The 12,043-nt window shown below is 52.2% G+C and overlaps 1 protein-coding gene across 1 annotated transcript in view; it reads left to right on the plus strand.

The window, feature by feature from the left end:
* The window catches only part of BABAM2 (BRISC and BRCA1 A complex member 2), a 290,627-nt gene that overhangs the window by 17,826 nt on the left and 260,758 nt on the right, over positions 1–12,043 (plus strand). Inside the window, exon 4 of the mRNA XM_075595407.1 lies at positions 5,166–5,260. Coding sequence (XP_075451522.1) covers positions 5,166–5,260 — 95 coding nt within the window. The remainder of the gene's footprint in view (positions 1–5,165; positions 5,261–12,043) is intronic.

Genomic DNA, 12,043 nt, shown 5'->3' on the forward strand with positions numbered 1-12,043 from the left:
AAGATAAATTAACAACTTGAAAATGGCACACTGCAATGACTCTGTATATTTCTAAAGAAACGGTATAAATATTTGGATAATAATGTGATTATCTGTAATATACTGTGCTGGTAACATATATTTTGTGTGTTCCATGTAAATAATAATAATAATAAAACACTAGAATCTCCAGCGCAAAAAAAATTAGGCGTGACTAGACCTAAGGAGGATACATTATATATATCTATTTCTCTATCTCCTCTCACACTAAATATATCCAAAAGAATGTTTTGTGTCAAGTATAGAGGAAATCGCGTGTGTGTGTGTGTGTGTGTGTGTGTGTGTGTGTTCAAATCGTTTCCCGTTTTCTTGAAAACAGATTCTGTGTTAGTGTCTCCTCCGCAGCTTGTCAGAAGGGCTGTTCTGTCCTCAGAATCACCCATTAACGCGGCAATTAATAGAGTTTAGCTCCGCAGACCCCTTGCATCAATCCTCTGTGAACCAAAAAACCCCACAAACAAACACAAATCAATGGCTTACATTGCTCCTTTAAACTGTGTAGCAGCAGCACTGCTTCAATAGCAGGAATGCACAGAAGATTGACACTTGTCCTTTTTTTATATGCTGATGCCTACCAATTACAATTAGTACAGACTGTGTGGCAGGTGGTTGAACTGTCTGCTTGACTCATACAGTAGCACAAGAACTTACAATAATTTAGCATGCCCAGTTGCAATGTGTTTGTTGAATACATGAAATATTTTGAAACCACCAGTCCTGCTTGTCAGTTGGGGAAAGTCTCGTCCAGCTTCTGATACTTCTCTGAATTCCCTGTTGTGGTCTGTAGGAATTCTTGATGATGCTGTTAACGGTTCAGTATTTGATGCCAGTTTCAGAATTATCTTTAATAACTGTAGATCGTGTGTGTGTATTTTCTATATCCTCTTCAGCCCTCGTCGTCCCACTGCTGGTTGAAGGCCTCGCCAATATTATAAAAAAAAATAGGATAGAAGAACAAAGTTCAGCAATAGTGCTCAAATGACCATAGAAAAACAGTTTATATAACATCCATAAGGTATTTCTTAATTGAAGAATGAAGGTAAGACAGGCAAATCACAATTAAGTGAGTATATGGTATATAGGTGAGCGTAATGTATTTGACATATCTCTAGGGGTCCTAGGAGTGCTGTAACTGGAGAATGATTGGCTCCACTACATCACACCTAATGAGGACAATGTCACACACGCTTGCAACCACCTTATTGTACCTCCCAATATGATAAATGGTGTTGAACTCACATGAATAAAGCCTGTATTCTTCTTGTCTTTGGGGCGTGCATCCGTAATGGCAGTAGATCAGTTGAGATTCCGCACGATGCAGAGTAGCAGAGCACAGCCATGCAATGATCAGGATCTCAGCAGTAGAGTAAAAAACTTCTTTATTTAGACACCATGGTGCAGACAGGAATGGAGGATAGCTCTTACGCGTTTCACGCCTGTGTGGCGTGTGAAACGTGTAAGAGTTACCCTCCATTCCTGTCTGCACCATGGTGTCTAAATAAAGAAGTTTTTTACTCTACTGCTGAGATCCTGATCATTGCATGGCTGTGCTCTGCTACTCTGCATCGTGCGGAATCTCTACTTATAAATTTTTTTTCCTACAGCTGCTATGTCAAGGGTTTGTAGTTGTGGTTCATTTGTGTTTTGGTGTATCTGGATTAAGGTCCTAAAGGGAACGAAACGTGGATATAATAATTCCCTTTTTGAAATGACCTGTATTTGTTCCTGTTAAAAATATATATCATCTTCAGCCCTTGTCAATCAGCTGCTAGATGAATACCTTCCAGATACTGCGGTTGCAAGTCTCTCTCCCACATTGCTCCCACAAATATTCTGACTTCATCTTCCCACCTTACTTTTGGTCGTCCCCTTGGTAAATTTCTTATTTCTTCACCCTTGTGACGTCAGACTTTTTAACGTTTGCTTTGAAGCCCATTCATTCGTTTTCTTGTCTCTTTGGGTAATGCCCTGCATGCATCGCTCTCCCCCCTCCCCCCTCAGTTGGCTGACGCTTCCGAATTTTGCATGTAGGGTCTAGGCTTCACATCCATACGTGAGCATCTGCAGAATACACTGGTTGCAAGCTTTTGTTTTGGGGCGCAGTGGAAGGTTCCCTGCAAGAGTGTCTTGTTTCTTCCAAATGTGCTCCATATCGTCTTCATTCTCTTATTGATTCCATTCACAACGTTCCCATCCATTGATACTTGCTGGCTCAGGTAGACCTAGTCTTTGACAGTTGTATTCTTTTATTTCGATGTGTATAGAGTTGATACATTTGTGGAGCATCACTTGCTGAGGTTCATATGGAGGCCCACCTTTGTACTTGCTTTGGCAAGTTCTCAGATTTGTTGCTGGAGGTCTTCTGGTTTTGCGGCGACAATGGTCACCTGGAAATCATAGTGACTCAAGTATTCACCGTTGATTTTGTGATTCCCTATTCTTCCCAATTTATTGTCCTGAATAATTCTTAAAGTGTTGCAGCGAAAAATGTTGGTGACATGGCGTCTCCCTGCCGCACGCCCTTATTATCTTTCTTGTTTCGGCGTGTAACCCTAACTTAATGCACTCATAGATATTCCTTATAATAGCAATGTACGCTTCTTCAATTTGTCTTTTTTTTTTTTTTTAAATTCATGTAAATGCTTTTTTGGCAATCTACAAATCTTAAACTGAGTGGTAGATTGTATTCATTACTTTGGAAAATGGTTTCTTGGATGTGTCTGTTGTGGTGTTGTACCCACTGCAAAATCCCGCTTGTTTTCTAGGTCAGGGGTGCGCAAAGTGGGGGGCTGGAGAATTTCCAGGGGGGGGCGTGGCGGCTACAGAGGTCTCGCGCTCTGCCCCAAGGCACTTAAATGAAGTGCCGGGGCGACCGCAGCTTCTCCTACCTGATCTTCGGCGACGCATTGCCATGGTAACCGGCGTCAAATTACAACGTGGGGTCACATGACCCCGCAGCCGGAGGGGAGGCGCGAGCTGTGAGGGAAGCGGGCAGGGGGGCACAGGATCAAAACTTTTCTCACCCCTGCTCTAGGCTGTGCAAAGTCCATGGTCTGTTGTAGCCGATTAGTGAGTATCTATGTAAAAATGTTGTACGTGATTGGAAGTAGTCTGTAGTTCCTTTGGTCTTTATCTCCTTTCTCGTGGATGAGGATAACGATGGCATTAGTCCATTGTTCTGGAGTTTTCCTGTTCTTCCAGCAGCATGTAATGTGTTTCAAGAATTTTCTCTACTTTCCAGCTTCTTTCGAGATTTCTGTTGTAGTTTTATCTTACCCAGAGGCCTCCCCATTCCTCGTGGATTTTACTGACGTTGCCACTTCCTGGGAGACGCATTGGTGGTTTCTTGTCGCTCTGCCTCTGCTCCTTATATCCTGTGTTCCTGTACAATTTCATGCAGGGATTTGTCTCTTCCCAATGGTAAGGCTTTATCTTCTTTCAGCTTTTTGTTCTGCAATAATAGTCCTTGTCGCTATATCACAGTTAAATCTGTTCCTACATCTTCAGTAATCCGCTGCCGGATCGTCTTGCGCAGCTCTGCGTCTCACACTCTTGCATTGTGGAATTGCTTCATTTCTTGTCGTCTCCTCAGTAACCGCTTCGTCTCCTTGAATTTTTTTTTCTTATCCTGTTTTTGTTGGTGACTTTGTTGCATTTACATTTACTGTACCGATATAAAGCATGTGCCTGGATATAAATATACATTTGTACATTATTTGATCCTGCTGCTATGCAGCTAATAAGAGCAACAATTTATAAAGACCTTGGCAAACAGCAGGGAAATGTGCCTATATTTGGACCTTGGTTACCAGCCCCTGCACAGTTTGAAGCTGCAGGTTCCTGTGCGGTGGCTTCTGCATCAGTGGTTTTTTAATGTGTAGGTTTGACAGAGCAGTATTTCTGACATCGGTTGTATTTCTTGTGCCCACAAGCTTTGCTGTGGTGGGTAATGGGAGGACGGCTTACTTCCTTGGCAAACAGGTCTGTAAATAATTCTTCATTTCTGCAGCCACAGGAAGTGCGCTGCTGTTTGCTCCTTGTATGGGGAACTTCTTTGACATTGAATGAAAACGGCAGAATATGGTCTAATTTGTTGAGCAAAGAATTTAAAAGGACAGTCCAATGTGTCGAGGGAAAGCATTTGTAAGCGACGTGCCATTGTATTTGGAGTCCTTAAAAGCAGTTAATAACCGCTGCAGTGTTACTGATATTTATCGTTTGTAAAATTACAATTTTGTCCTCTAGGCCAGGGGGGCTCAACTCCAGTCCTCAAGCCCCCTCCCCCCAACAGGCCAGGTTTTCAGGATATCCCAACGTTAGCACAGTTGGCTCAGTCAAAAACTGAGCCTCTGATTGAGCCACCTGTGCTGAAGCTCGGATATCGTGACCCTGACCTGTTGGGGCGGTGGGGGGGGGGGGGGGGGGAGGATTGAGTTGAGCCCCCCTGCTACAAGCCCTCTTATATTCATTCTGATGAAATATACATTCTTTTATATGTTTGGCCAATGATGTATGTATGTCTTTATATAGCACCACAGCAGTAATACACGTGACAATCTCATAAATACAAAATAATATAAATAACAGGTCATGGGAGTAAGTGCTTCAGACATAAAGTAACATTTAGGAAAAGGAGTCCCTGCTCCAAAGTGCTTACAGTCTAATTGGTAGGTAGGGAGAACGTACAGAGACAGGAGGAGGGAATTCTGGTAAGTGCGTCTGCAGGGGGCCAAGCTTTATGTATCGCGTATATTATTATCCACGGTGCTACACATATGCTTCTTTAAGCAAGTGTGTTTAAAGGAGGATAGAGAGGGTGCTAGTCTGGTATTTAGGGGAAAGGCATTCCAGAGGTGTGGGGCTGTCAGTGATAAAGGTTTAAGGCGGGAGAGAGCTTTAAATATAAAGGGGGTAGAGAGAAGACATCCTTGAGAAGAACGCAAGAGTCGGGATGGTGCATAGCGAGAAATTAGGGCTGAGATGTAAGGAGGGGCAGAGTGTAAAACTTTAAAAGTGAGGAGGAGAATTGTGTGCGGGATTTGATAGGAAGCCAGGAGAGAACCACTACTGGCCGTTTGCATGTAATTCCGGTAAGCATCTCCTTTCCTGCACTCCTTCTCTTCCAGGGGATATTATTCTGAATGCACATTACCCGGAGCTGCCTCCTGACTTTATCTTCGGAGACGATGCTGAGTTCTTGCCCGAGCCGTCTGCTCTCTGCGTGAGTATAAGGAACGACACTTACTAGTGATGGGAAAGGGCATGGCGGGGAGCACAGGGAGCTTCGACGCCTAAAGCGATGTATGATGGCACTGAGTATTGTTCCCTAATTTCAGGGTCACAAACATTCTTACAGACAGTTTAACCAAATAGACTCGACGTCTATATCCTGGATAGATCTTCCAATACGCTCACAGTACGTCCCCACAATAGCAATTTCTCTAAATGCGTTTTATAGGGATTTTGGTGGGATTAAGGCTGGGGGGCGCAATCTTTTCCCCCTGCCTGCTCTCCTCCCCTGCTCGCCCCCTCCGCCGCGGGGGTCATGTGATATGATGTTGCCATCGTTACCATGGTTAATTTAAATGCATCGGGGGTGAGCGCGGGACCTCTAGCCGCCGCACACCCCTGGATTAAGGGAGGGCTGTGGGATTAGGCAGTTGTAATTGTCACGAGGCAATACTAGTTTTGTGGGATGTTTTTTAAAGGTGCGGTCCCACACAGCATGTCAAATACGTTTTTTTTTTAATTTAATTTTTTTTATTATTATTTATTTTTTTAAATACATTACGATCAGTGTAATTCTTAGATAAAGAAATCATTCTGGAAGTAACTGTTTTACTATTTTTTTTTTTTTTTTTTACACACAAGATACAAATGTTTTATTTTCCGGGTGTGCTCAATTCATGGATATCACCCCTTGTGGTTAAGTTGTTTATTAAAATGAACAGATGACGATACCCGTTTCTGAGCATACTGTGCATTAGCAGATGTTTCTCCTTCAGCTGGTGAAAGCTGTGAGAGTGGGAGATGATTACATCCGCTAAGCGCAGGTTATAACGCATTTCTTTCCTCCGACATTTAAACACATGGGGACATATTTACCCAGCGTTACTATTTCATAAGACACCTACGTTGAGACACTGCATATGGCTCATTCTCTTGAATAGTGTCTTTCCGTGCTGGAAGTTGCCATCGCATATGCCCTTCCTGTGCCATTCCCATGCTGTAAGGTGCCTTGAGAGCACTTCCCATGCTGTAAGGTGCCTTGCTAGCCCTCCCCGTGCTGGAAGGTGCCTTTCCCGTGCTGGAAGGTGCCTTTCCCGTGCTGGAAGGTGCCTTTCCCGTGCTGGAAGGTGCCTTTCCCGTGCTGGAAGGTGCCTTTCCCGTGCTGGAAGGTGCCTTTCCCGTGCTGGAAGGTTCCTTCTCGTGCCTTCCCATGCTTTTGCCGTGGTGGAAGGTGCCTTCCCGTGCTTTTCCCGTGCTGGAAGGTGCCTTCCTGTGCCTTTCCCGTGCTGGAAGGTGCCTTCCCGTGCCTTTCCCGTGCTGGAAGGTGCCTTTCCCGTGCTTTTCCCGTGCTGTAAGGTGCCTTTCTTGTGCTTTTCCCGTGCTGGAAGGTGCCTTCCCGTGCTTTTCCCGTGCTGGAAGGTTCCTTCCCGTGCCTTTCCCGTGCTGGAAGGTGCCTTCCCGTGCCTTCCCGTGCTGGAAGGTGCCTTCCCGTGCTTTTCCCGTGCTGGAAGGTGCCTTCCCGTGCTTTTCCCGTGCTGGAAGGTTCCTTCCCGTGCCTTTCCCGTGCTGGAAGGTGCCTTCCCGTGCCTTCCCGTGCTGGAAGGTTCCTCCCCATGCCTTTCCCGTGCTGGAAGGTGCCTTCCCGTGCCTTCCCGTGCTGGAAGGTGCCTTCCCATGCTTTTGCCGTGCTGGAAGGTGCCTTTCCCGTGCTTTTCCCGTGCTGGAAGGTGCCTTCCCATGCTTTTGCCGTGCTGGAAGGTGCCTTTCCCGTGCCTTTCCCGTGCTGGAAGGTGCCTTCCCGTGCTTTTCCCGTGCTGGAAGGTGCCTTCCCGTGCCTTCCCGTGCCTTCCCGTGCTGGAAGGTGCCTTCCCGTGCTGGAAGGTGCCTTCCCGTGCTGGAAGGTTCCTTCCCGTGCCTTTCCCGTGCTGGAAGGTGCCTTTCCCGTGCCTTCCCGTGCTGGAAGGTGCCTTCCCGTGCTTTTCCCGTGCTGGAAGGTTCCTTCCCGTGCCTTCCCGTGCTGGAAGGTTCCTTCCCGTGCCTTTCCCGTGCTGGAAGGTTCCTTCCCGTGCCTTCCCGTGCTGGAAGGTGCCTTCCCGTGCTTTTCCCGTGCTGGAAGGTTCCTTCCCGTGCCTTTCCCGTGCTGGAAGGTGCCTTTCCCGTGCTGGAAGGTGCCTTTCCCGTGCCTTCCCGTGCTTTTCCCGTGCTGGAAGGTGCCTTCCCGTGCTTTTCCCGTGCTGGAAGGTTCCTTCCCGTGCCTTCCCGTGCTGGAAGGTGCCTTTCCCGTGCCTTCCCGTGCTGGAAGGTTCCTTCCCGTGCCTTTCCCGTGCTGGAAGGTTCCTTCCCGTGCCTTCCCGTGCTGGAAGGTGCCTTTCCCGTGCCTTCCCGTGCTTTTCCCGTGCTGGAAGGTGCCTTCCCGTGCTTTTCCCGTGCTGGAAGGTTCCTTCCCGTGCCTTTCCCGTGCTGGAAGGTTCATTCCCGTGCCTTTCCCGTGCTGGAAGGTGCCTTTCCCGTGCCTTCCCGTGCTGGAAGGTGCCTTCCCGTGCCTTCCCGTGCTGGAAGGTTCCTTCCCGTGCCTTTCCCGTGCTGGAAGGTTCATTCCCGTGCCTTCCCGTGCTGGAAGGTGCCTTCCCGTGCTGGAAGGTGCCTTCCCATGCTTTTGCCGTGCTGGAAGGTTCCTTCCCGTGCCTTCCCGTGCTGGAAGGTTCCTTCCCGTGCCTTCCCGTGCTGGAAGGTTCATTCCCGTGCCTTTCCCGTGCTGGAAGGTGCCTTTCCCGTGCCTTCCCGTGCTGGAAGGTGCCTTCCCGTGCTGGAAGGTTCCTTCCCGTGCCTTTCCCGTGCTGGAAGGTTCCTTCCCGTGCCTTCCCGTGCTGGAAGGTGCCTTCCCGTGCCTTTCCCGTGCTGGAAGGTGCCTTTCCCGTGCTTTTCCCGTGCTGGAAGGTGCCTTTCCCGTGCTTTTCCCGTGCTGGAAGGTGCCTTCCCGTGCCTTTCCCGTGCTGGAAGGTGCCTTTCCCGTGCTTTTCCCGTGCTGGAAGGTGCCTTTCCCGTGCTTTTCCCGTGCTGGAAGGTGCCTTTCCCGTGCTTTTCCCGTGCTGGAAGGTGCCTTCCCGTGCCTTCCCGTGCTGGAAGGTGCCTTTCCCGTGCTGGAAGGTGCCTTCCCGTGCCTTTCCCGTGCTGGAAGGTGCCTTTCCCGTGCTGGAAGGTGCCTTTCCCGTGCTGGAAGGTGCCTTTCCCGTGCTGGAAGGTGCCTTTCCCGTGCTTTTCCCGTGCTGGAAGGTGCCTTCCCGTGCCTTCCCGTGCTGGAAGGTGCCTTCCCGTGCCTTTCCCGTGCTGGAAGGTGCCTTCCCGTGCCTTTCCCGTGCTGGAAGGTGCCTTTCCCGTGCTGGAAGGTGCCTTCTTGTGCTGGAAGGTGCCTTTCCCGTGCTGGAAGGTGCCTTTCCCGTGCTTTTCCCGTGCTGGAAGGTGCCTTTCCCGTGCTTTTCCCGTGCTGGAAGGTGCCTTTCCCGTGCTTTTCCCGTGCTGGAAGGTGCCTTCCCGTGCTTTTCCCGTGCTGGAAGGTGCCTTCCCGTGCTGGAAGGTGCCTTCCCGTGCCTTTCCCGTGCTGGAAGGTGCCTTCCCGTGCCTTTCCCGTGCTGGAAGGTGCCTTCCCGTGCCTTCCCGTGCTGGAAGGTTCCTTCCCGTGCCTTCCCGTGCTGGAAGGTTCCTTCCCGTGCCTTCCCGTGCTGGAAGGTTCCTTCCCGTGCCTTTCCCGTGCTGGAAGGTGCCTTCCCATGCTTTTGCCGTGCTGGAAGGTTCCTTCCCGTGCCTTTCCCGTGCTGGAAGGTTCCTTCCCGTGCCTTCCCGTGCTGGAAGGTTCCTTCCCGTGCCTTTCCCGTGCTGGAAGGTGCCTTTCCCGTGCTGGAAGGTGCCTTTCCCGTGCTGGAAGGTGCCTTTCCCGTGCTGGAAGGTGCCTTTCCCGTGCTGGAAGGTGCCTTTCCCGTGCTGGAAGGTGCCTTTCCCGTGCTGGAAGGTGCCTTCCCGTGCTGGAAGGTTCCTTTCCCGTGCTGGAAGGTGCCTTTCCCGTGCTGGAAGGTGCCTTCCCGTGCTGGAAGGTGCCTTTCCCGTGCTGGAAGGTGCCTTTCCCGTGCTTTTCCCGTGCTGGAAGGTGCCTTCCCGTGCCTTTCCCGTGCTGGAAGGTGCCTTTCCCGTGCTGGAAGGTTCCTTTCCCGTGCTGGAAGGTGCCTTTCCCGTGCTGGAAGGTGCCTTCCCGTGCTGGAAGGTGCCTTTCCCGTGCTGGAAGGTGCCTTTCCCGTGCTTTTCCCGTGCTGGAAGGTGCCTTCCCGTGCCTTTCCCGTGCTGGAAGGTGCCTTCCCGTGCCTTTCCCGTGCTGGAAGGTGCCTTTCCCGTGCTTTTCCCGTGCTGGAAGGTGCCTTTCCCGTGCCTTCCCGTGCTGGAAGGTGCCTTCCCGTGCCTTCCCGTGCTGGAAGGTGCCTTCCCGTGCCTTCCCGTGCTGGAAGGTTCCTTCCCGTGCCTTTCCCATGCTGGAAGGTGCCTTCCCGTGCCTTCCCGTGCTGGAAGGTTCCTTCCCGTGCCTTTCCCGTGCTGGAAGGTTCCTTCCCGTGCCTTTCCCGTGCTGGAAGGTGCCTTTCCCGTGCTTTTCCCGTGCTGGAAGGTGCCTTCCCGTGCCTTTCCCGTGCTGGAAGGTGCCTTTCCCGTGCCTTCCCGTGCTGGAAGGTGCCTTTCCCGTGCCTTCCCGTGCTGGAAGGTGCCTTCCCGTGCTGGAAGGTGCCTTCCCGTGCCTTCCCGTGCCTTCCCGTGCTGGAAGGTTCCTTCCCGTGCCTTTCCCGTGCTGGAAGGTGCCTTCCCGTGCCTTTCCCGTGCTGGAAGGTGCCTTTCCATGCTTTTGCCGTGCTGGAAGGTGCCTTCCCGTGCCTTTCCCGTGCTGGAAGGTGCCTTTCCCGTGCTGGAAGGTGCCTTCCCGTGCTGGAAGGTGCCTTCCCGTGCCTTTCCCGTGCTGGAAGGTTCCTTTCCCGTGCTGGAAGGTGCCTTTCCCGTGCTGGAAGGTGCCTTTCCCGTGCTTTTCCCGTGCTGGAAGGTGCCTTCCCGTGCCTTTCCCGTGCTGGAAGGTGCCTTCCCGTGCTGGAAGGTGCCTTCCCGTGCTGGAAGGTGCCTTCCCGTGCCTTTCCCGTGCTGGAAGGTGCCTTTCCCGTGCTGGAAGGTGCCTTCCCGTGCCTTTCCCGTGCTGGAAGGTGCCTTTCCCGTGCTGGAAGGTGCCTTTCCCGTGCTGGAAGGTGCCTTTCCCGTGCTGGAAGGTTCCTTTCCCGTGCTGGAAGGTGCCTTTCCCGTGCTGGAAGGTGCCTTTCCCGTGCTGGAAGGTGCCTTCCCGTGCTGGAAGGTGCCTTCCCGTGCTTTTCCCGTGCTGGAAGGTGCCTTCCCGTGCTTTTCCCGTGCTGGAAGGTGCCTTCCCGTGCCTTTCCCGTGCTGGAAGGTGCCTTTCCCGTGCTTTTCCCGTGCTGGAAGGTTCATTCCCGTGCCTTTCCCGTGCTGGAAGGTGCCTTTCCCGTGCCTTCCCGTGCTGGAAGGTGCCTTCCCATGCTTTTCCCGTGCTGGAAGGTGCCTTCCCGTGCCTTTCCCGTGCTGGAAGGTGCCTTCCCGTGCCTTCCCGTGCTGGAAGGTGCCTTCCCGTGCTGGAAGGTTCCTTTCCCGTGCTGGAAGGTGCCTTTCCCGTGCTGGAAGGTGCCTTCCCGTGCTGGAAGGTGCCTTTCCCGTGCTTTTCCCGTGCTGGAAGGTGCCTTCCCGTGCCTTTCCCGTGCTGGAAGGTGCCTTTCCCGTGCTTTTCCCGTGCTGGAAGGTGCCTTTCCCGTGCTTTTCCCGTGCTGGAAGGTGCCTTCCCGTGCCTTTCCCGTGCTGGAAGGTGCCTTTCCCGTGCTTTTCCCGTGCTGGAAGGTGCCTTCCCGTGCTTTTCCCGTGCTGGAAGGTGCCTTCCCGTGCTTTTCCCGTGCTGGAAGGTGCCTTCCCGTGCCTTTCCCGTGCTGGAAGGTGCCTTCCCGTGCTGGAAGGTGCCTTCCCGTGCCTTTCCCGTGCTGGAAGGTGCCTTCCCGTGCCTTTCCCGTGCTGGAAGGTTCCTTTCCCGTGCTGGAAGGTTCCTTTCCCGTGCTGGAAGGTGCCTTTCCCGTGCTGGAAGGTGCCTTCCCGTGCTGGAAGGTGCCTTCCCGTGCTGGAAGGTGCCTTCCCGTGCTTTTCCCGTGCTGGAAGGTGCCTTCCCGTGCTTTTCCCGTGCTGGAAGGTGCCTTCCCGTGCCTTTCCCGTGCTGGAAGGTGCCTTTCCCGTGCTTTTCCCGTGCTGGAAGGTTCATTCCCGTGCCTTTCCCGTGCTGGAAGGTGCCTTTCCCGTGCCTTCCCGTGCTGGAAGGTGCCTTCCCATGCTTTTCCCGTGCTGGAAGGTGCCTTCCCGTGCCTTTCCCGTGCTGGAAGGTGCCTTCCCGTGCCTTCCCGTGCTGGAAGGTGCCTTCCCGTGCTGGAAGGTTCCTTTCCCGTGCTGGAAGGTGCCTTTCCCGTGCTGGAAGGTGCCTTCCCGTGCTGGAAGGTGCCTTTCCCGTGCTTTTCCCGTGCTGGAAGGTGCCTTCCCGTGCCTTTCCCGTGCTGGAAGGTGCCTTTCCCGTGCTTTTCCCGTGCTGGAAGGTGCCTTTCCCGTGCCTTTCCCGTGCTTTTCCCGTGCTGGAAGGTGCCTTCCCGTGCCTTTCCCGTGCTGGAAGGTGCCTTTCCCGTGCTTTTCCCGTGCTGGAAGGTGCCTTCCCGTG

Source organism: Ascaphus truei, chromosome 4 (genome assembly GCF_040206685.1).
Source record: "Ascaphus truei isolate aAscTru1 chromosome 4, aAscTru1.hap1, whole genome shotgun sequence".
In the NCBI taxonomy this organism is placed as follows: domain Eukaryota; kingdom Metazoa; phylum Chordata; class Amphibia; order Anura; family Ascaphidae; genus Ascaphus; species Ascaphus truei.